This window comes from Amblyomma americanum, chromosome 1 (genome assembly GCF_052857255.1).
Source record: "Amblyomma americanum isolate KBUSLIRL-KWMA chromosome 1, ASM5285725v1, whole genome shotgun sequence".
NCBI classification, from domain to species: Eukaryota; Metazoa; Arthropoda; class Arachnida; order Ixodida; family Ixodidae; genus Amblyomma; species Amblyomma americanum.
The window spans coordinates 89,118,233-89,145,353 of NC_135497.1; the positions used below are offsets into that span (position 1 = coordinate 89,118,233).

The following is a 27,121-nucleotide window of genomic DNA, read 5'->3' on the forward strand; positions in this document are numbered from 1 at the left end:
GCCTGGCTGATTGTAATCTACCGGGGAGCACTATGTTGCAGATATTTTTTGAACTTTAACGAAAATTCAGAAAAAGATCGGCTATATATAGAGTTTGAAAGAATACAACACCTTGATAACTTTGAAACATTTGTAACACTTGGAATTTAAAAAATTAATGAGCGAAGTAAAAAGTACGAACGATAAATATTTTGTTAGTACTTTTCCTCGTCGATGATTACTTCAGAAGAATAAGGGAAGAAGGTAAATTTAGTTCTTAATCAATATGCAGGCCCGATCCCAGTGTCGAAAATTCAAATATGGAATGACGAACTGGCAAGAGTAGACTTAGCTAACGCATACAGTAGCCAGTTTGGCAAGGTAACCGGTATCTTGTCGATTGCAACGCTCTAAATTAAAGAAAACATAAATCTATGTTCTTAAAGGAACATCGAGCACAAACAGAAGGTGGCCTTCGTCATTAGGGTAAATACAACGAGACAACTCTAATCGAAAAGGGACCGTTTTCTTTCATAGGCTGTAAAATATGAAAAAGAAATGCAGGCTTCTCCATCATCGGCAAGTAAGATGCGTGAGTCGAGGATATATTTTTTTTTTGCGAATCCCAAAGGCTATCGCTGCACAGCCATTCCCTTCAGAACGGCGGCAACCCGTTCTGTTCCGTAAGGACCTCGCGATTATAAATTGACCAGAGGGGAGTTTTTTTAAATCGTTTTGTCTCGTCGATAAACGCCCTTTTTGCTGCCGGACAAACGTCAACATAGCCATAACGGAGCAGAGGATCAACCTTCACTGATCACAGTAATTGGATGAAGTTATCCTCAATGTCCCTTTATAACAACACCAGTATCACAATCGCAGGTAATATCGGTCTTCATGGGCTTAAATAATGGCCGAAGTAGTGAAGCAAATTGGTTTGTAATAAAGCCAGTAAAATCTGTACGGAAAGAAAAGCCAGTGCATTTATTTCACATATTCAACCTTTGCTTAGCTCAAGGAACATTTCCAAAGCAAATGCAGCTCACTAAATTAAGCGTGTTGTACTAAGAAAGAACCAAAAATTTATTTACAAATTACAGGCCCGTTTCAATACTTCCCGTTTTTCTAAAACCACTCAGAAAATTATTCCGACTACAATGGCGCACTTTTGAGATAAAATTTAACATTATCAACGGCGCGCAGTATAGATTTAGGAAACGCAGATCAATAAAATTGGTTTGGTTAAAAATTGGTTAAAAACGTTTTGTGTAGACGTTTTCCAGGCAATATTCTGATCCTCTTAGTTAATTTGTACCTAAAAGATATTGCTATTAATGACCGCACGATAAAGTTTTTCATTTACACAGATGATAGGCCGCTCTTATGCTCTGCAAAAACAACAAATGAACTAATCAACCGAGCGTACGGGCCGCTTGTACAATTACATATATGGCCTGAATGTAGCACTTTAAAAATTAGCGTGTAAACGAAGGCCATCTTTTCCAAGAGAGAAACAAGAAGTTAGCCCAAATACGGATATAAGGCTGAGCAATTCAAAGATAGAGACTGCTGAGACGCTTAAAGTGTTGCAGTCTGTTTCAGGCAAAAGATGACCTAGGATACCGACGCCTACCAGTTTATTTCAAAAGTGCCGTGCATAGTTGGACTAACTACATGAAAAAAAAATAATTTGCCATCAGAGGTCTAACGTATTTTGTACAATGCATAATTCACATAGAAATTATTGTCATTTGGTATGGGGAACAGAGCCAAAACTAAATTGCAAAGAATCCATTCACTTCCAGTACTTCATTCCAGTACTTTGGAATGAAAATAGAAGATATACACTTCTATCGTCTGTCTTTATATGATAAGTTGGAGACAAAAATAACGTTTACTTCCGACTAGAATTCGCATACGTTTCTAAAAAGATGGCGTATTTTAACTGTATACGTACAGTGCAGAACTGCTTGTGGCCTACAAATGCTAAGACACTGCCATAGTTATTAAATTTTTGCTATAGGGAAGGCATGCCTGCCGAGATGATATCAAAATCTGAAATTAAACTGCTTTCCTCTAGCCAAATTCCTTTCATATAATGTGCTTCACGTGCATTGTGACCTTAATTTGCGCATGCCGAATGATATTTCTCAATTAAAAACAAATTGTTGACTGACTCCTATAGCACGTAGAACTATCCTCGTTGTTCTTGTAACACATGCGTTTGTTCTCAATTACTGATGTAGCCCTCTGTTTTCTTTTAGGTTACTGTCGGCTTTCTGACTGGTTTTGATATAGTCGTTTGGACAGCTACACTATCTTATTTTTTAAATAAATCGTGCTCAGTTTCCTGAAGATGTTGTATTTACACTATCATGCTTTACTTCTACTTGCTTTTGCACTGCCTGGAGTTTTATGGCTTTTTTAGCGTAGTATTACCAATTTTGGCGAACCCCAGAAAACCGCTGATTTCGTCTTGAGTTAGCTGGTTAACTAATTTTTAATAACTAACTTCTAAATTTAAGCACCTATATGCAATTTGTGACTTGCCGGCAGTTACTAATAGCCGTATCAATTTTTTTAGAATTTCGAAAAAGCGATTAACCTCGGCACTGTGGCTCGACAAAATTTGTCTTTTTTGACTAGTTACGTGCAGTGGAGAGGTTGATTTGCCTGCACGCTTTTCGAAAGCGCATGTATTTTGGCACGATGTAGCCAAATTTTGTAGAACCACTGCGGTGAGGACAATCGTGTTATCTAAATTCTAAAACCTCATACGGCTCTTACTAACGACCGGCTGCGAATCTCTGATTGCAACCAGTTGACTAGCTGTGTGGTTAAAAGGTTAATCATCAGAAATTATTTAACCAGCTTACTACTTAAGCTTCCGGGTGCCGCCAACACTGGCAATACTATGCGGCAAAGCCACATTTTTTACCCCAAAAGGCCCGTTTTTGAAAATTATTCAGTCTTCCCTGAAACACCTGCACTGTAAAAAAAAATGCTCCGCAGTACAGAGAAACCCGCTGGTAATGCGTTGCCGGAGGGTTTTCCGCAACATGAGGTACGGACTAAATGTCAGAAACAGAGACTCCGTATGACGACTGTCACATTCTTGGTAACGGAAAGTTACGCCATGCTATGCACGAGACCGAAATCGTTTTTTCACAACGAATGGTTATGTTTTATTCTTATAAGTTTCCGCAATGTGTATGCATACGTCCTCCGTTCACTCGGAAGTCATTTCATCTAGAGCGGAAATTATCTGTATTGTAATTATGTACTTTCTGTAGTACATGAACATGCGTCTTCGTATAGCTTCTGCCCACAATGTTCACTGCAGATATAGCCGTCCAGGTGCCGAAGAAATAAGTATTATGTACAAGGCTTTCCTTTACGCATATTATGTAGTGCATACGTACAAAGAATGCAGCTTAGAATGAAAGAGTGGTAAGTGTTTGGGTGAGTACAAGTAGTACATACGTTTTATTTTCATGGCAAACTACACACATTGTACATCTGCACATTGCTGTCGGATCCATCTGAAAAGCATAAAAAATCCTCATTTAGTGGTCACACAACACCAAATATAAATTTCACAAATACATTTCAACCATCCGCTATTGAACAATCGGCTTTCGTAGAAGCTTTCAAAAGCCATTCACCGAGAACCAACCCGTTATAATTTATTGCCCAAAATTCATTTCTCATAACAGTAAACAGTAAAAACCACAGGCCCAGAAAGAAGCAGACAAAATGCGCTTTCCCGGGCGGCACTGTGCGCATGAAAGTCTTTACAGTCGCTTATCATTTTGTGCAAATAGAAAGTAGCTCAGGATGGGGGCCAGATGCAATTCAATGCAGGTGCCTTTCTGTACATAGTACTAAATGCACAACTTAGCGAGCAAGGAACATTGGTAACATCTGAAAAAGGTGGGAGACGCTTGCCAAATTTATCGTCCATTCAATTTGTTATAGGCAAGACAAGACGAAGCGAAAGTCCCGCACTCAGTTTATATCCAGTTCCCGGGCATGCCCGTTGCGGCAGATTATGACGCTTTTTATTATGACACAAACTTGGAATACGGCCCCAGGAAGCACACTTCCCCAAAACCGCATGTTTTCACTCATAGCTTCCATTATCTCAGCACGTGCAAGAAAATGTACTAATATCTGATGTCAGTGAAAATGCAGTCACACGTACCGGAAGCAGCTCACTAAGGCATTCCAATATCTCTGCAGTGTGCCTCACAAGGAACGGATGCTCAAGTTTCAAAAAAGGGCTCTTGGCAGAAATTTAACCAAAGGCAGTTGCCATGTGAACCTTTTCAAAATGATGACCCAGAAAGACGAAGTGTCCTCATGTGTCTGATGCAAAAGAAGGATGAAGGCATGAGTCTTTCTGCTTTTTGAACAGCTGTGATAAGTTTTTACTGGTACTGCTTGGTGCAGCTCCATTCTCCTTGTTGACATTTTGTGAAACAATTATATATCTGCGAAAGATCTCGCTAGCAAACATTTTGGCACTAATGGAGAAGCAAAAAGACCCATGTCCTAGGCCTTTTTTTGTGACACTAAAGGAAGGCTTGCCATTTAGAGTCATTGATTACAAAGAGGTCCATGTGGCAACAAACTTTGAGAGAATTCCTTCAAGGGCTCTTTGTTCTCATGAGGTGCCCTGTAGATATATCACAACACCTCAGTGAGCTGTTACCAGCCCTGTGAGTTCACTGTCACTTGACATCAAGGGTATGTACTTTTCCTCGCCACATGCAGCAATGATGTATGTGTCAAGAGAAAGCATAAAAGATTTCTAAGTGCAATTCCAGATTGCTTGCGGAGGAAAGCACAAGAGTGGCCATGCTCAGCTGTTACCTTTGCTTCTTGCTCGAGTTCTACAGTGAGTACTACGTAATGACAGGTGTCTGCATCAACTCATATTTAACACCCGTCCTGTGCGACCTCCATCTTGCACTACATGACAGGCAACTTTATAACACCCTTCATGCAAAGAGTGTCATCAGGGTCGGTGTGTTTTGTCAGTTTCCTGGTCCTGTGGTTTGTGCTGTGTTTTCTACTTTTAAATTATTTACTGCCTTCATTCTCCACTCCATGAAGCCTGAATGTGCTACACTGGGCTGCTCCACGCGTCGTGGAGCAGCCCAGTGGCCATTTTTTTTCATACGTCGGAGGCACTCAGCTCGGAAGCCATGCTTACTATATTCAGGAGACAAGGGTACATGTGAGACACATCATTAATAACTAATTCTCACAGTGGTATCTGGTGCAAGAATATCTAAATACTACTCAATTTTTGCTTAAGTTTTCAGATACACTCTTAGATTAAAAACATAATTTGGCTACATTAGCAGAAGCACAGCACCAAGGTACTCACCAGTTACCTGAAGCACTGTACGCAAGTTCTCGTGCCATCATGAATACAGCACACTGTCCACGTCTTCATAATGCCATGTCACTCCAGCACTTCGGTAGCAAAATTTTCCTTTAAAAAAAAGTAGTTTTGTTTATGTTAGACTGGTCATAATTAATTTTACTATATACTATGTACTTCTCATTGTACTGCCCCAGACTAAAAAATACCAATAATCATGCTTTGAATTATGTCATATGTGATCACCATTATGTGATCACCAATATGTTCTTAGAAATTCTGATTGAAATAAATCTGACAAAATATTATTTCAGAAAATGTGGCACAAGGAAGAAGGACGCTAGCTAGATAACCTGGACGAATGTTTTCAGTTGCATGCAGCCACCGGCACCATTGCACACAAAATGTACAATGAAGTGGGTTTTACCTTTCCAAATAGAATTTAATGCTGCAAACATTTAAGTAAAAAAATTTCAACCTTCCATTCCACATAAAGGAAAGAAAATTCTCGTTTTTTCACAAGCCTCTGCAAGTACACAATTCAGTGAATCTACTCTACAAGTACTTGAATCTATCAGCACGAGACAGGGACGAGAAAAGAAACAAAACAGGCACTGACTCGCAACTGAAGTTTATTGAAGTGAACAGAGTATACAGAAAAGCCACACGCCACAAACTACACAATTACACATAAGCTACATCACAACATAAGTAAAAGATTGCCCTTAACATTCCTCTCATCTAGACAGTCCAACCCGCTGCATGTTAACGCTATGGGCAGCACACTCACACATTCGTCACCGAGTCATAAGATGTGTCTAGCCTCGATAATTTTCTGGTTAATCTGCTGTGAACGTAGTGCCAAAATGCGTGTTGCCGAAAGGAATGGCTAGCAGCCTTCACATCCCTTGTAATATGCAGATAAGTTACAACCCCTACCAATATCCAAATACCTCTCATGCTCCTGTAGTCTTACATTGATACACATTCCAGTTTCACCAACATAAACCCAACCACATGATAATGGTATGCAATGCATGCAATGGTTGCAAGGCACATATATGTTGCCACGTTTCACTCGACACATGTGCTTTTCCCTAACGAAATTCACAAAATTATTAACAATTTTACAGATTGTAGGCAACTTATTAGATGCCGAACACACCATTTTTACGTCATACCTTCTGGCCACAGTTTTCAAATTTTGCAACAATCTATGTATGTACAGTAGCACAGTCAGTCTTTTGGCATCTCACTGGCTGGCCCCAGCCTGATCATGCCAGTCCCTGCGAAGGGGTTTCAGCTTTTAACATGCTAAAGGGAAGAATGGCACAGCATCAAGTAACGAGGAAAGCAGGACAGCACACCCACGCACAAGTGCCAACCCTGGAGCAGATACAAAATCCAAGAGCGCGTGCTTGACATTCAGCGTTGACAGTCAAGGAAACGAGGAAACATGGATTTGAACGCTAAAGATTGAACGAGCCCGATCCTTGGCTGCCAACACTGAATGTCAAGTACACGCTCTTAGATTCTGCATCCGCTCCAAGGATGGCACTTGTGCGTGGGTGTGCTCTCCTGTTGTCCTCGTTACTTGACGCTGCGCCATTCTTATCTTTAGCATGTCAGACCAACTTGCCCAATCTTATATGCTCAGCTTTAACAATTTATCGCACGCTTCTGCAATAGCATGGTTGGGAAATCATGCTTTCATTAGCCTTAAAATCTTCTCTTGGAAACCAGTTGTCACGCTGTAAAAGCATGGCATCACCAATACCGAGCCTAGACTTGACGACGCAATGCTGTTTTTCACTAGTTTAGAATCGTTCGACCAACAGTCAAGTAGCTGCTTAACACTCCTGGGTGAATATCGCTAGCACACATGGCGTGTGCAGAACATCAAGGTAAGTTTCAGAAACTGCAGCTCTTTTTGTTGGGACATTTTCTCCAAGGTAAACTTAAGACAAAGGCCTTGCTCCTTAAACAAGTTCACAATATGTACAGGTCCCACACTTTCCCAAGGTTGTGAAACCTTTGTAAAAGACCAGAAAATCATAGACGTAGCGAAAGATTTCCCCCAGCCCATGCAATTTCTTGGCAATCATTCCTTCCACCCTGCTTAAGAGAATATTGCTTAGCACAGGGGCAACCTTCAAATCGATACATTTAGCAGACTTTTGAACATATGCCGCACTGCCATACTCCACAAACATGCTCTTCACTTCAAATAAAAGGAGGCAAGTGCCAAAAAAGACATGTTACACACCCGTTCCTAAACACGAGCTCATCGTTGTGCTCCGATATACACATTCATAAGCTTTTCACAAGATCTTCATACGGGATAGAATAAAATAGTTCTACATCGACACTAATCACAAGACAATCCGCTGGATTGTCATTCTTAAGATACTCAACCACACTGCAAATTGAGTACAAGAAATGGATCTTCAAGATGCGAAGTAGACAGATGCTTTTGCAAATAACCAGAGATAATTTTGCATGAATCCTTTTCTGAAATTCATCTGAAGAGCATGTTATTGAATAGCATTTATTTGAAGAGCATGTTTGTAGAGTAGCGCAGTGCGGTATGTGTTCTAAAGTCTCGAATATGTAGTGGTTCAAAGGTTGACCTTGTGCTAAGCAATATTTTCTTGAGTAGGGTGGATAGAATAATTGTCCAGAATGTGCATGGGCCGGGGGAAAGATCTTTTGCTATGTCGATGATTTTCTGGTCTTTTATAAAGGTTGTGATAGTTCGGGACCTGTACATCTTCTCAAGTTGTTTAAGGAGCAAGGCCTTTATCTCAGGTTTACCTTGGAGCAAATGTCCCAAGAAAAAGAGCTGTGGTTTCTGGACCTTACCTTGATGTTCAGCACACTTCATGTGTGCTGGCGAGTGTTAAGCTGCTACCTGGCTACATGTCGACCATTCCAAGCTAGTGAAAGATAGCATTGTACTTTCTAGCGCGGGCTCAGAATTGATGAAATTATGCTTTCACAGCATGACGACTAGTTTCCAAGAGCAGATTTTAAGGTTAACGAACGCAGGATTTCCAAACCTTGTTACTGCAAGAGCATATGATAAATTGTTAAAGAAGCTGAGACAGTTTTGCGGTGACTGGCACAATCAGGCTGGGGCCAGCCAGCGAGATGCCAAAAGACCAGTTGTGTTACCGTATGTACATAAATTGTCGCACAATTTGAAAAATGTGGCCAGAAGGTATGATGTAAAAGTGGCTTTCTCGGCCCCTAATACGTTGTCTAAAGCATGTAAAATTTTAAGAATAATTCTGTGAATGTGGCTCGAGAAAAGTACACGTGTAGAGTGAAATGTATATGTACCTTGTAAAATGGATGTGGTATCAAATATTATTATCTTGTAGTCTGGTTTACGTAGGTGCAACTGGAAGGTGTATGAATGTAAGACTACAGGAACACAAGAGGGTAGGGGCTTGGCTAGGTGGTTGGGGTAACTCTGCTGTACACTGCACGGGATGTGAAGTCTGCTACCCTTTTCTTTTGGCAACACGCACTTTGGCAGTAAATTCAGAGAGATTAAATGGGAGATTATCGAGGCTAGACGCATCTTATGACTCCGTGAAGAATGTGTTTTGTCTATCGTGTTAACACACAATGAGTTGGACTACCTCGATCAGGGAAATGTTGAGGGTGATTTTTGACTCATGTTGTCCTGTATGCTTATCTGTAACTACATGGTTTATGGTATTGCTTGGCTTTTTATATATTCCCTGTTCTTGCCAATAAACTTTAGTGGCGAGTCAGCACCTGTCTTGTCTCCTTTCTCATCCCTGTCTTTCGCGCTGGTGGATTCACCGCAATGGCTCACCTATGCAGAAGTCTAAGGCATGACATTTTCCTCTTCACACTCGTGGTTCAGCGCATAATACGGCAAAGGCTTTTCAATTCCAAGGAAAGCTCATGGCTTCATTGAACACTGCCTCCTGCTTACAAGACACAGAGCAGCAATCATTGTAGATTCTACCTGTGACACAAAGAGCAAAGTTTTAGTTTGAGTGGACTAAACTAGGAAAGCAGCACAATATATCTGCAATGAAGTGAAGTAGCAGTCACTAACCATAGTCGAAAAAAGAAAGACGTTTCGAAGCCCGTACGGGTTTCTTGTTCACAGTGAGCAGGACAAGAGCGGTGGCGAATTTATATCCGGAAAATGTGACGTAAAGATCGGGAGTAGATGCCTGGCATGGGGCCAGCGTTCTTGTTTAATGTTGCTTGTGATGTTTGGATGAATAGCGATTCCAGCAGAAGGCGCGTCGTCAGGTTTCTTTCCTTAGATAAGATGGAGGCATTGCCCCAGTCAATCTGGTGGCCAGTGTCGTGTGCATGACCCGCCAGCGCATTTTTGGCATGCTTTTTGTTTTTCACATCACGTTGGTGGTCCTTTATGCGTCTTGAGAACTTCCCTGTCTCACCGATGTAGGCATGATTGCAGTTCAGGCATGGTATTTTGTAGACTACTCCTGGAAACTGCTCATTTGGTAGTCGGTCCTTCACATTCATTAGCTGATTCCGCAGCTTGCTGACAGGCATGTGGGCCACGCGTAAGTCGTATTTTGAGAACACACGAGACAACGCTTCGCTGATACCAGGCATGTATGGAATGCCTGCTCGTGTTCGATACGTCCTACAATCAGTGGTAGCTGGATGTGCAGCTCGTTCTTGTAGCTTTGATATGAAGCGGCTCGGATAACCGTTGGCTGACAGTTCTTCGTCACTCTTTTTAACTCAAGATCAAGAAAACGAGTTAAAAAGAGTGCACGAAGAACTGTCAGCCAACGGTTATCCGAGCTGCTTCATATCAAAGCTACAAGAACGAGCTGCACATCCAGCTACCACTGATTGTAGGACGTATCGAACACGAGCAGGCATTCCATACATGCCTGGTATCAGCGAAGCGTTGTCTCGTGTGTTCTCAAAATACGACTTACGCGTGGCCCACATGCCTGTCAGCAAGCTGCGGAATCAGCTAATGAATGTGAAGGACCGACTACCAAATGAGCAGTTTCCAGGAGTCGTCTACAAAATACCATGCCTGAACTGCAATCATGCCTACATCGGTGAGACAGGGAAGTTCTCAAGACGCATAAAGGACCACCAACGTGATGTGAAAAACAAAAAGCATGCCAAAAATGCGCTGGCGGGTCATGCACACGACACTGGCCACCAGATTGACTGGGGCAATGCCTCCATCTTATCTAAGGAAAGAAACCTGACGACGCGCCTTCTGCTGGAATCGCTATTCATCCAAACATCACAAGCAACATTAAACAAGAACGCTGGCCCCATGCCAGGCATCTACGCCCGATCTTTACGTCACATTCTCCGGATATAAATTCGCCACCGCTCTTGTCCTGCTCACTGTGAACAAGAAACCCGTACGGGTTTCGAAACGTCTTTCTTTTTTCGACTATGGTCAGTGACTGCTACTTCACTTCATTGCATCACCATGCCTGACCAGACGGATTTCCGTCGAACTCTTGACTACACAATATATCTATAGCCAAATAACTGAACTGAAAGAAATAGAGGGTAGTGTAATAGTGAACACACTGATATATTGCAAGTGAGATATATGCATAATATATTGCAATATCCAACACTGCTACCATTGCCTTAGCCAACTACTTCATAAATAACAATAAATGCAGTATCACAAAAATACTGATAACGTACTATTAGTGTTAATAGTAGCAGTGCAGGTTCCATGAACAAAAAAGGGCCCAGTGCTGACTGTCGTTCCCACAGCAGCCTTGTGACCAATGGCCGGTGTAAAGGAACGAGGAGGAATGACTGAAAAGAGAAAGAGCCAGGGGGAAGGAAAATAGGTATAGAAGGGCTTAGGATATCATAGGCAAATAAGGTTGTTTAGACAGCGAGCACAAAATAAAGATTACCACACAAGTAAAGACATGCAAGACCAAACATATATATCATTGTGCAGAGTGGCAAACTTGATGCCATTTAGCCCAAAATATGTTTTCAATAAAGTGATTATAATTATTAATAGAACAACTGACCGAGTGAAACCATAACAGGGATGAACAAGGAAGTTGTTAATATTCTGGCAGAAATTAAAAGAAGAAAATGGATCTGGCCAGGGCATACAATGCAGAGAATGAATCACCAATGGTATCTTAGGGCAACAGAATGAATTTGATGGATTTTAATGGCACAAGGGCATCTGTGGCCAAAGAGTGCCTTAGCACAAGTTAATTTCGTCTACTCAAGGTGAAATCAGAGACCAATTTCCCAAGCATTTCATTCCAGATAAGCTGAGCACCACGCCAGGAAACAGCTTGTGCATTGTATCGCAACAAAATGAATTTCACCATAAGGAAAATATAGCAGGAGATAGCTGATTATAAGCTCACTAGATAAGATTAGGTGATTTCTGATAGTGTGGCATGTAGCTGGTGCAAGACACAGATAATTAAACTGGAAAAGGCCATTGTCCTGAGGTGAATGTAAACTAAGCAATGAGGATAATGAAATTCGCTACACTAGAGCTGTTAAGAATCAGCTCAAGTTCCATGTTTCAAGATGATGCAAGTTTGCTCAGTGAAAAAAAAAATCATAAGTTCACCCAAGAATTGGTATCTTGGCGGTATCAGGCTGCAGGTGCAGATGAATTAATCCTGCCTCAGAGAAGAGCTACATAGAGCACAAAACATTTTAGGCCAGTCCTACACTGACAGCTGTTAATAACTATTTTAAAACTGTTTTTCATTGCACAAACAATAATACCAAGTTTGTGTTGGTCATGTGAATATGTTACTGAGGCTCTCCTAAAAATTCTAGCCAGAGCTAAAATACAAGCTGTCTCAACTAAGTTTTTATATCAACAATGAGAACATAAACACATGCAGATTATTCAAGTAGAAGTTTTATTCTTCATGACGTGCCCTACAAATTTTAAATTATACTGAAAAGTAATAGAGTGGAGTGCTTGTGCCAAAAATACTAAACTTCAACAACAAAGAGAACACAAGATAAAGGCAACAACATATTGCCCAAAATTTAAATGTTTGACAGAACAAATATGAAAAGAAAACCTCTCCACAACTGGAACAAAACAGCGTGATACCGAGCACACATTTGAAAATTGTTTCATCCAAATCCCCAGTCTGGTGCTCCAGCACTCTTCAGCCAGCATGTCATGAAATGTACCATAGTTCTGGTAGCTGTAAAGAGTATACAGCTGATCCGGCATTTTGATATGTGAACAGTAACCCTCAATGACCACCAGGCTGAATACTTTCAAGAGGCTGTTCTAGTAACAAGACTGCAGTGAAACACTTAGCAAGTTATGCTGGCGTAATAATGCAAGCCGTTAATCTGAGAGTTCGCTACCACGCAACTCTGTAGTAACTCCTAAAGTGTTGCAATCGAATGAAAAAAAGGACTGCCTATTATATAAACAAAAGTCAAGAGGCTGCAATGCAAGACCACAACAGAAGTGCTGCAATACAGCAATAGCGATACAATGTACACTTTAGGCAACACAATGAAACATGATCTTTTATCCTTAATTTTCAGAATTTAAATATTTGTTTTCCTTGCTCTCTTGCAAAATTAAGTTTAGACCGTGAAAGCGCTCAAAAAGACAAGGATACAGAAAGAGATTTCCACACAGTGCGCTTACTTCCAGTGTCTTTTTGAGCCCATCCATTATCTAAACATGGTAACCCAACTAGTCTAAATGCTGTCGTTATTCCAAAATTAAGCCTTTCACAAAGTGGGAGCCCCTTTCCCCATACAAGGTGCACCATAACTAATCCAACACTTTTTTCATGATATGTTTTCTCTGAGAATAAACACTGTTTGAAGATTTTGCAATAGTACTTCTCTTTTCGATTCTACGAATGTATCATGCAAGTGTTCAATGAAATGACCATCTGCCTATCTTGATCATTGCTCAAAATCAGGGTATAACGCACCATGAAGGGCAGGCTCTGCTTGATTTTTGTTTTCCTAATGAAGCATGTACGTGCAACACTTCTGCTGGCTTGTATGCAGCAGGTTTGTCTAGCTAGGCGAACTGTGGTTTTGCTATAAAGATGAAATGGTACTTTGGAAGTGAAAGGTTTTCTAAAATGCATTTAACATACATACCGGGGCTTTAACAGCACCTGGTGTAAGCAACATCAGTGGGGGGACTGCAGGAGTGGCCTCGTGGTCCGAGCATCTGCCTCGCAAGCAGGAGGTGCGGAGTTCGATCCCCAGTGCCACCGGGTAACCAGCGGTGATACAATGGGTCGTTTCAATGGCCAGTTTAAAACTTGAAATAACCATGCTGCAATATATACAAAAAATGATTTGTGTACTCTCTCTTACATGACATAGTTAATCATATCATAGTGTTGGTAGTACACAAAATGCATGTGTGGAATATATACATGCACTGTTTTTGTTCACATCTTACCTGCTATGTGCTGTTATGGCATGTTATGTGCTGGGAAAGCAACAGATAGTGAGCAATGTTGTGTTGCAGCCTTTCTTCTGGTGGATTTGAATCATGTGAGGTGCAGCTGAAATTGTTTCATACATAAGTATATTTCATGTAACACAACAAAAAGTGCACAGCCCCATCATGAGTTGTGGTTTAAACTAACAGCGAGCTTTTTACTACTCTATTTAACATATGATGCAAGTCAGTGATGCTGGAGGCACAAAACTAAATACTGTGAGGTAACAAGAGCTAATATGGACAATCATGCCTTTAAGAGATATTGTCAATATATATTTTCCTGAATGAACTAAAGTTATCCTTAGAAGCATTCAGAGGAAGATAATTTTGCTAAATACCTTTTGCCAGAATAGGCCTTTTATGAACCAGTTGCAAATGAAAAGAATAACTTTAAGACCATGCTATGCATGCTCTAACGCCAAAGTAGTTGCATACAAGCAGTATACTATGCCCCTAGTTTTATGGTGGGCCTGTACTGCACAATTTTCATGCAAGGTAGTGGAAAGTATGTGCCATGAAACAGACCTCTGCTTGCTGAAACTGGCAAATAAGTACTGTGTTTTTAAGGCAGGAAAGAAGTTACATAGTTCCTTCTGCAGGTTTTGAACTTCAGGTTAGTTATTTGAAAAATATCAATCCCTGAACTGCAATGATTGAAGTTTTTAGCAAATAACATTTCCATTGTAACAGTGGAAACGCTCTTTTATTTGAGGAACGACTTTTCAAAAGCCTGCGTTTCATGGTGGCTGTCAAGTAGCCCTGATAAAGAGAAACCAGTCACGACACACAACCAAGCCCCCGTAGCACATTTTCAACTATACCCTCATGATATAGCTTTAAAGTAAGTGTTAAGCAATACAAATACAAATCCCTTGATTTCCTTCATGATTTATCACTGGTGTATACATACAAAGATAACCGTACCAGATGTGGAGTGCATGGTACAGAGAGAGTAGGCAGATGGTTTCTTGACACTCAAAAAGTGAACAAGGGAAGGAAAAATCTCAGGGTGCTTGCCGTTTCGACAAGACAACTTGTTTTCGTCTGGGGTCAACATATACAGAGGAAACTTAGAATCAAGTACAGGGTTGCCACTCTTAGCGCGAACACGCGAGCACATGGTTGTGCTCTTTGGGCCACTGTGTCTGACATTGCCACACATCGAAGTGTAACATGACACGAAGCACCACATCCAGGTGCATCTCCTCTTGCGCCATTTTGCAGCGATGAGTGGCTGCGCCGCACACACTGGACCTCTAAAGAGTGCGGCCATGCGCTCACATGTTTGCACTAAATCTGGCCAGCTCTGTACATTCCGGAATTGGCATAATTATTTGAAAAGGCCTTGCACATGGTCAGAGGTTTCCCAACCCATAATTTCCCCCTCCTTTCCTGCTTTCTTTAATTTATCGTTATACTTTAACCTTACGCCCTGCACCTCCTGACATCACTTCTCGGAACCTTGGCTGCCATACTCCTCCCCCTCCCCCTTCTTTTTGCCTTTTCTCCGAACCTGCCCTCATTTTCTCTTTTTCCTTCAAATTATTTTGCCCCCCCCCCCCTGGTATTTTATTCTGCCATGCTGCTTAATTCCTTTATCCTAGTTTTTCAGGAAAAGGCAGCCAGCCATACCAAGCCACCTGTTGCGGCTGGACATAAAGCCATTCAAGCCCACTATCCGCACTCCATACCCCGAGATTCGTTTCTACTGAATTGGGCTTTTTTGTTTTCACAGTTTTGCAGGTCAACCGGTTAATCTTCTTTAGCAGCTATCATGCCTGGTCAAGGTTCACGCTCCCCATCGTAACGCCCTTCCCATACCGCACCCTCACCCCACACAACAGGCCTTTTGCCTCGAAGTGAAAACCTTATTTAAACCCCACGAATGATGAACACTTTGCCAGACAAAGACAAGTCCTCTTGTCGAAACGTCGGCAAGCACCCTGAGGCTTTTCCCTTCCTTATTCAGTTTGTGAGATACCAGGGACAGGTGTTCAAGCAGCCATACCACACTAATACCCCTGTCACACGGGCACCGCAAAGGCCTTTGAGAATCATATCCAAAGGCGTAAGGAGTGCAGCTACCCGGTACAAATGTTGCGCCTTTGTCGCTAAGGGCCTTGGAGGCGAAGGCGCTCAACCGAGACCTTCGGAGCCCGAAGACGCGGCATTCGAGAAGCTGTGATCCCAGTACCATCCAAAGTCAAAAAGTAAAAGCAATAAAAAAAATAGATAAGCTAATAATGTTTGAAAACATTTTTTTCAAATACAAAAGGTGTGTCTGGCTTTGGTTTTTGTACCGGTGTTTATGTTTTATGTTCAAATTTCAAGAGAGTGAAAGTGTTGCGGCAACACCGAGCGCCCATGGTGGCCAAGGCAATACACGTACAAAACCTGCTCCTGCTGATGAGAGTAGCTGTTGCAGTACTTTTAAGGAAGCAATCAGAATAAAAAAATTGTCAAAGCTCAACGAATGAACAGAATACACCACTTTAATTTTAGAACACTCACTTCAGCCACCTCGAGTATAGCAGCGGGTGCTAAGCCTGAACGACTTTCACCTTTGGACTGCACCGTGTAGCTGCATCGCTGCTCCTTTAAGCTTTCGCTCCTTTGGTGAAAAATGGTGCCTTTGCTGGAAAGGCCTTCGAGGAATGCCATGTGACAGGGGTATAAAGCACATTTTTTACCGACACGAAAGACTCAGTGCCTTTAGTTCTGACAACATTCTGAATCATGCTTTGGTGGCTTAGCATATCAAAATACTGGACATGACAAAATCAGCTAATTAGTGAGGGCTATTATTTGCTATAGGTAACATTATAACATTCTCCTAAAATAATGAAAAGAAACCACCAGCACTGACATCAACGTACTATTTGGCTGTAACATACTGACATGACAATATAGTTACACGTAAATTCCCTTTTCACACTTCAAAACTGCATGCATTATTTCTAGAAAGTGCGAGAACAGAAGCTCATACATAGTGCCAAAGAAAAGAGTGCATAATAGTACCACTTATGAGGTGTTTATCGGCAACTGCAATGAGCAAGGCTATGTTAATGGCAATCCAGAGTTATTATGTGTCTTACGAGCGCATGCACTTGGGAGGTGATAGCAGCTGTGGACGCAGCTGTCCATCGCAGTTTTGAGTCTGTCGAGATAACACATGGGGTAAGGTATTCCCTGTTTTGCTGCCGAAGGCAAAACCGTCAGCGAGTGGAGTTGCCTTGCTATTCACTGTCAATATCTACTGCTCAAAGTAAAGGAAACTAGGGCATAAAACATACAGCAATTCATATTATGCTTTGGCCAAATGCAGTGAGAATGAAACAGACTAGAGACTTGTCTTATGATGTTTGCACTCTTTACTTTGCACCAGAGGAAAATAAATTTATGTACAGTTGACCTACTGCTTTCCACAGTCCTAGATGAAATGAATCCAGGTCTCAGAAATTCTACCGAGAATACTGATGCTGCATGTGCATTTCTCTGAACTTTTCTGAAATATGCAGAAGTTACCAATTTTTTTATTACCTGATTACATACTGTAATCTTTGCAAGGAATATGAGGTTAACGGACTGGGAAAAAATGTCAGGAATGGTACCTTTGGTACTGGGCACTTGGACAAACAAATGACCCACTGGGCGTCCCCAGGAGCTCTGCTATCAGGCACCCCTAGCAACAGTAGTCAATTTTCCAGATCCAAAGGAGCCATGCGAATGATTGCCGAAAAGTCAAGTTTAAGGACAGCAGATGCATGAACACAAAACAGTTTTCCAACTTTGTTTCAGTGTGATAAATGGTTTCAAATCTCTAGACTATATCTGGTAGTACACAAATTATCAGAACACCATCTCCAGCTCAGAATCATCTCAAAACACATTCGACACGCAGTACCAACATGGACAGTTCGTGCTTAATTGAATCCAAAAGTTTACGCTGATCGACCAATATTACTCTAGAGACAGAAAGCGCATGCACGTTGTACTGATGTTATCGTGAACATAACATGCGACGAGACGCAGGGTTACAATACAAACACAAAACCGCTTTCAAAACTTGAGAACAGGCTCACCTTCTCACAAGTTCGCCAAACCGGAGACGTTGCCGAGTGGCTGCCGCCAAAGTCACTCGCAATGCACAGAAACAATAAAAATGCAGTGCCGCTGACTTTCCTTGAGCAATTCCAGTCGATTGAACTTCCAACTGTTCGCACCGACTACCTCTGCAAGCATGTCTACAAGTTAGCAGCGTAGTCACGCCATTTGCAATTTACGGAGCTACACGGGAAATTCATAGCGCCATTCGCGTATTCGCGCTCAAGCTCACGTCGCTGATGTCGCAAAGGCGCACAACGGCAAAAACATATAAGATGTATTTAATTTTACGGTAGCTTTTTTAGCTGACAACCTGAATCGTTTGATATATTGTTTTTTCTTTTCGTTGCATGAACGTTATTACCACCAGCGGCAGCGCAGCTTGGCTGGCTTGGCCATGGCTAGCCATGGCGAAGTCGAAGCGCTAGCCGAGCCCGCAATCGGAAACATGTGCGCAGTTAGCGCAGTGTGGAGTTGAATGGACAGGCGCTATGGAATGGGTTTTTGTTCTTCCGTGTTCGCTGCGTGCGTCCTGCGCGTTGTGTGTCTTTAGTATGTGTGTGTGTATGTGTGTGGCCGGAACGCTGCATTGGAGTGCACATACAACAGCTCGCTGTCCCGTGCGGCATCGGTGCGTAGTAAAACGATCATGCAGAATGTGCGTTACAATGCCAGTGGCCCTGCACGAAAGAGGAGACTTGAAGCCGACGGAAAAGCTGCTCTCCCTCGTGGGACTGCAAGAATCTGGCGAGTAACAGTCGACGCGCGTTTCGGTGGATGATTCCGTTTACCACGGCAAAAAATTCAGCACTGGCCAACAGCAATGATGAACTGCTGCTGCATCATCACCTGTGTGATGTTTGTGACAAGCTTGTTGGATGTGAACGTGGCCATGAATGGTATTCGCCGAGCAGTGGCCCTCAGGGCGTGGCACCAGTGGATACCTGAAGACGATTACTGTTTGCCCGCGCCCTGGCGCCTCGCATTCAACCGAATGCTTTGGCGTTAATTATTTATATCTGAATTTCACACGTAGTTGGACTCGCAAATATTACAGCGTACAAACGTACCGTCGGAAGAGCACCCTTTTTCATTTTTTTAGGGAGGGGGTGGGGGAATTACCGTCTGCTCAAATTTAATGTCACTAATATTTTGAGCTTATTTTCTAAACAGGTGCCGTGGTGGCACTGCAAGCAATGCATTTACTGGGCAGAAGTTTATTTTATGTTGTGTTGGCACAAGGTTAATGATTGTCATTGTACTGTGGTGCCATGTTCAAACAAAACATAATTGTACACTCTCTTTGAAGAATGTCTAATGAGGTAATAAATTACTGAGCAGCGAGTATGCACTGTGGTAAATGCGACGAACGTTACTGAATTACTTCACACTTGTCATGTTCTGTTGTCGTTAGTGATTACGTATGCCTTGGTGTCTGCTGCTTTCCAGTGTAGGGGTTGAGAGGCATGTCGAGCTCCACTTAGCAGCTTTTTTTCCTTCCACTCTCTACTGGCCAACGTGGTAAAATAAACTCAACATAATGCGTGATTGCTCAGACCTAGATTAGACTACCATTTCACTTATTTACTCTCAGGGCCAATTGGCATCGAAGAGAGGAGAGCGACTAACATAAATACATGTGTAGGCAGATTAATTAAAATGATTATACACAGCAGACTTGAAGGCATTGGATGCAGTGGTGGACATGACGAAGGCAGAGAAGATGTGACAGCTGGAAACGTAGAAAAGTGGAGATCTGCGTGAGTTTGTACGCGACTTAAGGTGAACGCTAGCAAAAAATTAAGAAGGCGCAGAAGACTGAGGCCAGAGTTAAAACTGTAGTTTAACAGAGGAAAGCACCTCCCAGCAAGCCAAAATGTGCACATACAAGCAGTTATGTGAACACAGAACATAGAAAATGAAACTCCTTTTTGGACAGAAGGAAAGCTAAGGTACATTGCTTATTGTGATGTTGCTTAAAAAGTTGGTGTCTAGTTGTTGCCCTTCATATCTGGTCCTTCCACACCCAGCAACTGAAATGCCATCAAAAAGGAGCATCTCCAATCACTCTAATTACATGGGAGGTACACATCGCCAGATGTCAGAGGCTTGGCGTCTCATCTTGCAGACTAGCTAGTTTGGCAGATTTAAACTTTACCGCATGTAAGAGGCATGCGGCAGCCTTGAAGGGGAGTATTTCATAAGTGTTACAGCATATTGTACAGTGTTGGCATGCTTCATTATTTACATCACAGTAATATGCTAGCACAGGCTGGGAAGTTTGTAAGTGAACAGAAAAAAAACAATGTTCATGCCATATCTTAGCCACATTCTTAGTATTGTATAAAAAGTAGAAATAAGGAATTCCTCATTTTTTTGTCAGCTTTTTCTTTCTGTGCATTGATTTTATGCAAGTTAGCAAGGTTCTACAGTCTTGTGTGCCTATCGGCTGGCCCTTTGTTTGTCAAAGGTACCGAGTACACAATGGGTCGTGTCAGTGCAAGCTAAGTAAACGATGGATAGAAAATTCGTGCTTTCAGAGTATTTGCAGAAAAAACTGCTATTATTTCCTACTCAGGATGGGGGAACAGCATCGATGGTGCACATCCTCCTTGTCACTGCAGCAATTATGGCTGCTCGCTGCTCTTTGGTGGCGTTTCATTTATCTGCAGGAAGAGCAGGCATGAATGGGCGGCAATAGTTACCTACTAAATTAAACATTGCATTGGGCAATATGTTGTTGTGTCGGTGCTTTTGTTATCCATGAAGGAGTTGGTGTTTTTGATTAATGGTTGTGTAGCAAAGATGTAACTGCTACATTGCACTGCATTCACAGATTTGTTTGCCCATGCTTTTGGTTTACTCAGTTGTTTATTTCCTTACCAAATGGCAGATGGAAATTCGGCTTTCAACTTGTGCACTTTCATCATGTTTGCAATGTAGTTTCAGCTGGTGCTCAGTTTCACTTTGGAGAAGTTGTCCAACCATTGTCTGTGTCTAAATGTTTTCTAACAGTTGACCTCATTACGCAGCATTTCTCACAGAAAGCAAATGTTGCAGTAACATTTTTATTAAATGTTACTCTATCATGTGGCTAGCAATGTAGCAAAAAATATTTTCAAGTCAGCTTTTAACATTATAGCAAATTAAGGCCTTTGTTATTTAACGTTGCTCACAATTTGTACCAATCACTCAACCTTGAAGCAACGTAATGCGTTATCACCCTTCCTCGGCTCTTCATTGTGTTAATCACATTAGACATGCTCACGGTCGTTCGCCATGCTAGTTTGCGGACATTGTTGGCTAAGAGTAAACCAGACAAATAAAAAATCGGACGTCATGTCATGCCTATAGTCCGCGGGCCAGCAGTTCATCGTGTAAAAGTGGCGTCACATCATAAGCATCTTCTGTTTTTGCTGCCTTTAAGCAAGTTATTAGTGCGGTTGGTGCAACGCATAGTCAATGGGGTCAACCGTCCTGTCGTGTTAAGTTTTGATCCCTTAAATTGAATGTTTAGTATTCCCTGCAATGACTACAGAGGAACACGGACATTTCCTTCAATACTGGACTGAATATACGGTCATTCCCTACGTTTCATTGAAAGCAGAAGTGGTTCTGTATTTAAAACGTACATAGTGTACGTTATAGGTACGGAAATTTTTTAGTGTGGTATGCTCCCTCCTTAACCCTAAGGAGACACCTTGTTCCAGACCGATATACGATGCGCGGTTCGGCACATCCTAACTTTATTTCTCATGAATTGGACGGCAAGCTAAAGCATAACGTTTTGATCTGCTTCCTGCCTTCCTCCTTTTTTCTAACTTTATTTCTGAGCAGGTTCGCGGCGCGCTACCAGAAGGTTAGGAAATTTTTGGATACTGCACAGTATTTCACAACTCACGGCTGGCTATTCAGATCGGACAATGTCGTGGGACTCATCGGCGCACTGTCACCAAAGGACAAGAAGGCAAGTGAGACGTATGCCTCTGTAATATATGTCTTTTTATTTTATCGCCTTAAAGACCCATATGCCAGATAAAGACCCATATTATATAAGGGGTGGGGGAAAAGAGGCTGAGAAAGAAGGTAACTGTCATGCAGTATTATCAGGGACAGTTTAGCGGAATGCCGACTGCCTGGTTATGGCTACGGTGTGGTAGGTAAGGTGCTTCAAGTCGGCTGTTCTATTAAACAATGATGTCGAAAACGTGATAACACGGGCCCTGATGGCAACATAAATTATTCACTTATTTAAATTTACACATACGCCGGCTGCCAGTATGCATCACGGGGATGCGAACAGCCTGTTTCCAAACAGAGCTTTTTCTAGCAGCAGGCAATCAGGCGATGTGTGTTGTGACTCGTTTAATTCACAAAATGTTCTCTTGATCCTACACTTTAGTGTATCGAGTTTTATGCATAAGCACTCTCAGCGCACACTATGCCATACCATCACAAACGTGTGAAGCGTACGCCGTGAGCATCGCTGTCTTGAGCATGCGCTGCTTTGCTTTCGTACTATGATGGTGTGCTCTTGCTAAAATAAAACGAAGCTATACACCAGGTCCGTTCGATTCGCCTGCACTCCCTGCACCAGTTCTGTAAAGTTCCGCAGCGGTGCCGCGACCGTGCAGCGCCAGTTCCAGCAGTTCAAGTGCTGCTTACTTCCAAAACGAATGGTCGAGTGCAGGCCTGGTCGTCTGCTAGCCTTGGCCTTGGCGTCGCTACCTAATTCCAGCCAGCAGCGTGGCGCCCAAACCAACGGCCGCCAACATCCCGAACCACGTGAAGAATTTTCAAACAGCACATCGCAGCGAAGTGTTGCTATGAATCAGCCTCGATGCAACCTCGCGGCAGCTAAGCGAAACGCACGTGTGTTCTTTTACTGAACACGACTGAGGTGTGTGCGCGCCGACTTGCATGCTAAGCGGCTGTTGCAACAACGTGCATCATGCGCTGCATGCACAAGTTTACGTTTTAGTTAACTTAACCGGCCTCGAGTACTTATATAACTTTATTAGTAGAAAGGAAAGACGCCGGTTACGGGTCCTTCGAGAGCACGATGGTCGAGAGATGCAAGGTACCGGCGAGGGCCGCCGTCCCCACCTACGTCGCCGCCTTCTCGAGTGGCCACTCACGTTCCATGAGAGTCGGCGGGCCCGTGTGAGGCACTGTTATCATCTACGAGTGGAATAATTTGAGTATATACGCCGTTTATCGCAAAGCGGAAGCCATCGTCGCGCAAGCCGTCGTCTGCTTCTATGGCGGCTGCAGATTCACCATTTCGGCACCGACCATTGAGGAAGCGCCTAGTTTTCCTGCACTTTCCTGAATTAGACCTGCACAACGTCTGCACTTTTTTTAAAACGAATGGCGTCGTGCAGACAACGCTATCTTGCACCGCTGAAAGTAATGGCGAAGTGCAGCACCGCGAGAACCAGTTCACGAAGTGCAGGCAAATCGAACGGACCTACCATTTCATCAAGGTTGTTGCCATCTTGGAAAGGTGGTGCCATCTTGTGTCGAGACTGGAAACGACCGCCAGTCTGGTATGCGTGACCGCACTCGCAGTACGCACACTAAAAAGGATGCAGCTAGGTGGCACAAATCGACATTTCGGAGCTTCCGCGTGCGTATTTTTTGCTTCCTAAAATTGTGTACTCATAGAAAAGCCTTTGAAGCAGCACTGATGCCTTTCGGTCAAGAAATGGTGGGAACGTCTGAGGATTATGGCGCCGTGGGCGCAGAGAGGAGGAGTGGCGCTGCACGCGCTGATTTCGAAACTAATTTCCTCCTCGCCGCGAAAACGCTGTATAGCGGTGCCCTTTTAGGCCGCAGTACTTGCGCCCATGCTGTTCGTATGTCTTCGTGGCTGTGCTTGAGAGAGAGCATTGCCTCTGAAACCCACTGCTTGCTTCGAAATTTCGCTTCCTTAGCTCCCCAGAGTCCGCTTCAGCGCATAGACAAACTTGGTCGTGGTGGTACCTCAAGCAAATGTTTCATTTACAGGATGTACTTCAGGAAACTGCAACATCCTCCAAGAATTTTAAAAGGGCAATTCCTATTTTTCAGTTGTTCCGACATGACATACAGAACATCGAGTGGGGACCGTACTGGGAGCAACACATGCTAGGGATTGTCAAGTACCTCTTTAAAGCCGAGGACGAAAAACTTCCTGACGCACGGAGACAACTGAAACGGTAAGGACCTCTCTAGGCTGTGTCTCTGGCGTGTCCAGCTGGCCTCCATAGAATGCTGCTGGATACAGCTACAACATGCGGTCTGCGAGATGCATGGACATGTGTGGGCCCAACCCTCATGAGCAACACACCAAGCACCTACGCACTGCAGAAACTCCATGCAAGGCGCATCCTTTAATTTTTTACCTGCATCGACAGCATAAATTCAGGACAGCGCAGTGAAGTATGGAAAGGAATATGATCGGAATAACGCTAAGTGACAGGAAGAAGAGAGGCGGCGCTAGTTTTTCCAGGTCAGCCCAACCAGTCAAACCATGCCACCTTTCGCAGCTTCCCATGTGTGGACACACAGCCATATTTGCTATCTCTCCACCCTTCCCATCCCCCGGATTCCTTTCTGCTAAGGTGGAGTTTTTTTCAAAGTTTTTCAGGTCAACGGGCTAATCTTCTTTAGCAGCCACCATGCTGGGACAGGATACACGCTCCCCATCCTAACACCGTTCCCACTTAGCGCCCTCCTCTCTCTCACCGGGCCTTCCGCCTTGGAGTGAAGACCCTGTTAAAACCCCGCCAGTGATGAACGCTCTGCCCAGACAAAGACGAGTCCTCTTGTCGAAACCTTGGGAAGCGCCCTGAGGCTTTCCACTACCTTGTTCACTTTGTCTGGTTTTCATCCACATAAAATATCTTTGAAGCCACACGAAATGTCGCTGACAGGGCACCATGTAAAAGAAATGTCAATAGCTTCACTAGTCATCGCGACTGCCAAGGTTCACGAGAATTAGTATGGCATGCCAACTGAGTCGCAGCTTTGAGCGCAAAACTTTGGGATTCACATGTACTGCATGCAGACAAAAAGATGAGTAGAAAACGTGCGAAATAGAAATTGTGGCGGTTTATGGCGGGAAATAAATCAACGTAGGTACGGTGTAGTTCAGATAAGCCACTCAACAGCAAGTCACAACCATTTCCTCTTATCTTTCGCAGGCTCTACGCCGTGCACTTGTCCTTGAAGTTACTCTTGCTTGCTCTGGTGTCACCACTGCTGATGACGCAGGCAGCGTGGGAGATGGGCTACTCCATGAAGACGGTCGTCACTGGACTCTACGAAATGGTGTTCACCCTGTAGTCTCTGCGGTCTTCAGTTTCGCAAACAGGGCTGTCAGATGCCGCAGCAAATAATAAATGCACGCTGGAGAAGGCCCAGCCACAATGGAGATTGAAAAAAAAAGCGAATTATGGTCGAGTGACAAACATTGAATTTCGCCAAGAAATTCGTCCACTGAAAATCAGCGATTCAAGAGACGACATCACGTTGCAGTCACGGTGGTATAGTTCTACTCGTTATGCGCTCCCAATGCTTTGTTCGCTGCAACTGCCACATTCGTGCGTTCATTCGCACTAAGTCCTCACTGCCTTCAGACGAGCATTTCTCTGCCATTCCGGCGAGTAGGCTTAACGCAAAAACGCCACACGCACTATGCTATAACATTGAGGTCTAAGCATGCCACTCTTACATCCAGGGCATCTAAGTGCCATCACATTAGACGTGCAGAAATGTAGCGCATGTAGGACATGTACAGGGCATGTACAGTCCCCTATCTGCTCCAGAGTCCCAGGCCTATACAGACTACACCTAATACCCCTTACATCTTAAGTCCCGGCTTTGCTTCCTGTCTATTTTCACATCCACGTCCCGTATGAGTCCTCACTCCTATCAACCGCATTCCAGGAATGGTTGCTTCCCTCCGCCTAGTAGCATATAAGAAGTCATAAACATACCTTAAGCATGTCGTCAGCATGCTGGATGCCCGGACGGTGGAAGCTTGGACTGACGGCGCAACACTTGTTCGAACAAATAAAAGCTTTTCTCTATCTCTCTCTCCTTCTGGAGGTATGAAATGAAAAACGCCGAACCAACTCCCAGCACTGGAGAGCACGAAGTCGCTCACTCTCTGAGGCGGGAGCGCATTGAAAAAAGGGAAGCTTAGGAAGAGACGATGCCGATGCCGTTGGCCCGGTCAGCGATCTTTCTTCCTACGTTCGTTGTTTGGCAGATAGACGGCATGTATGTTGAGCTTCTGCCCACTCGGTGACAGAAAGGACATGGTAGAAACAGCGCACCTTCCATCCCTATTGCAAGTCGCTGCGGCTGCCAACAGAAATGGCAGACTTTAGCGTTCATGCTCAGGAGCTTAAACAACACTTGTTGCTTGCTTTGTAAGCCCGAAAAAGGTCGCGCACGCTTCCACACGCAGGCCAATGAGGTCATCACCGCCGGCAGCGTCAAATTCGCCTGCTTCAGCGCATGGCTTTTGTTTGCAGGAGCAACGATACCATAAGCCATACATCTCAACTGGCGCTAATGAAACGAATTTGGTAATTATACCTCGAGTATCGTCGAATTGACGTGGCTATGATTACTCGTATTCCGTGATAAAAAGGCACTTAAAATTGTAAAAATTCAGCATGGCAACATACGCCCATGCTCCAGTAGAGAGGCTTTTTTTTATTTTCTTCGCTTAATGCACGGCCGCATCCCAGACTCTTTCGGACCGGCAGTTTGAGGAAATTCTGTTAAAATCATTAAGTAAAAAAATCTAACAGAGATTAGCAAAATATATGCTTGCATAATAAAAACTTTACTCCTTTTATTTTTGATATTTTCCTTCTAGCCTGAAGAAAACACTGTTAATCTTCAAACGTCTCTAAAATATATCGCTGGGGAATAGCTGTACGGTTTTCCCAAGCGCACACAGCTTGCACCTTTTAGCACAAGGCAAATGCATAGGCAACAGGTAATTACTGCAGTAACAAGCTGAGCGCATCAGATACAGCATGAAGTTCCTTCCTATGTAATCAATTGCCCAGACACCGATTCGCGTGAAGAATATTAGCTTTTAAAAACAATTAGCCTACGATTACCCTTCTCGGTCATGC

The 27,121-nt window shown here is 43.2% G+C and overlaps 1 protein-coding gene and 1 long non-coding RNA gene across 2 annotated transcripts in view; one reads left to right on the top strand and one right to left on the bottom strand.

Annotated features, from left to right (window-relative positions):
* Positions 1 to 25,373, top strand: part of LOC144110492 (putative fatty acyl-CoA reductase CG5065) — a 47,120-nt gene extending 21,747 nt beyond the window's left edge. Inside the window, exons 10-12 of the mRNA XM_077643480.1 lie at positions 21,819 to 21,948; positions 24,054 to 24,181; positions 25,169 to 25,373. Of these exons, the coding sequence (XP_077499606.1) occupies positions 21,819 to 21,948; positions 24,054 to 24,181; positions 25,169 to 25,310 (400 nt within the window). The 3' untranslated portion in view covers positions 25,311 to 25,373. The remainder of the gene's footprint in view (positions 1 to 21,818; positions 21,949 to 24,053; positions 24,182 to 25,168) is intronic.
* Positions 13,529 to 18,116, bottom strand: LOC144133772 (uncharacterized). Its single transcript, XR_013315103.1, has 4 exons — positions 17,960 to 18,116; positions 17,489 to 17,559; positions 13,833 to 13,938; positions 13,529 to 13,703 (listed from the first exon to the last, which is right to left on the bottom strand). It is a non-coding gene; the product is annotated as an uncharacterized LOC144133772 (long non-coding RNA).
* Positions 25,374 to 27,121: the final 1,748 nt, after the last annotated feature.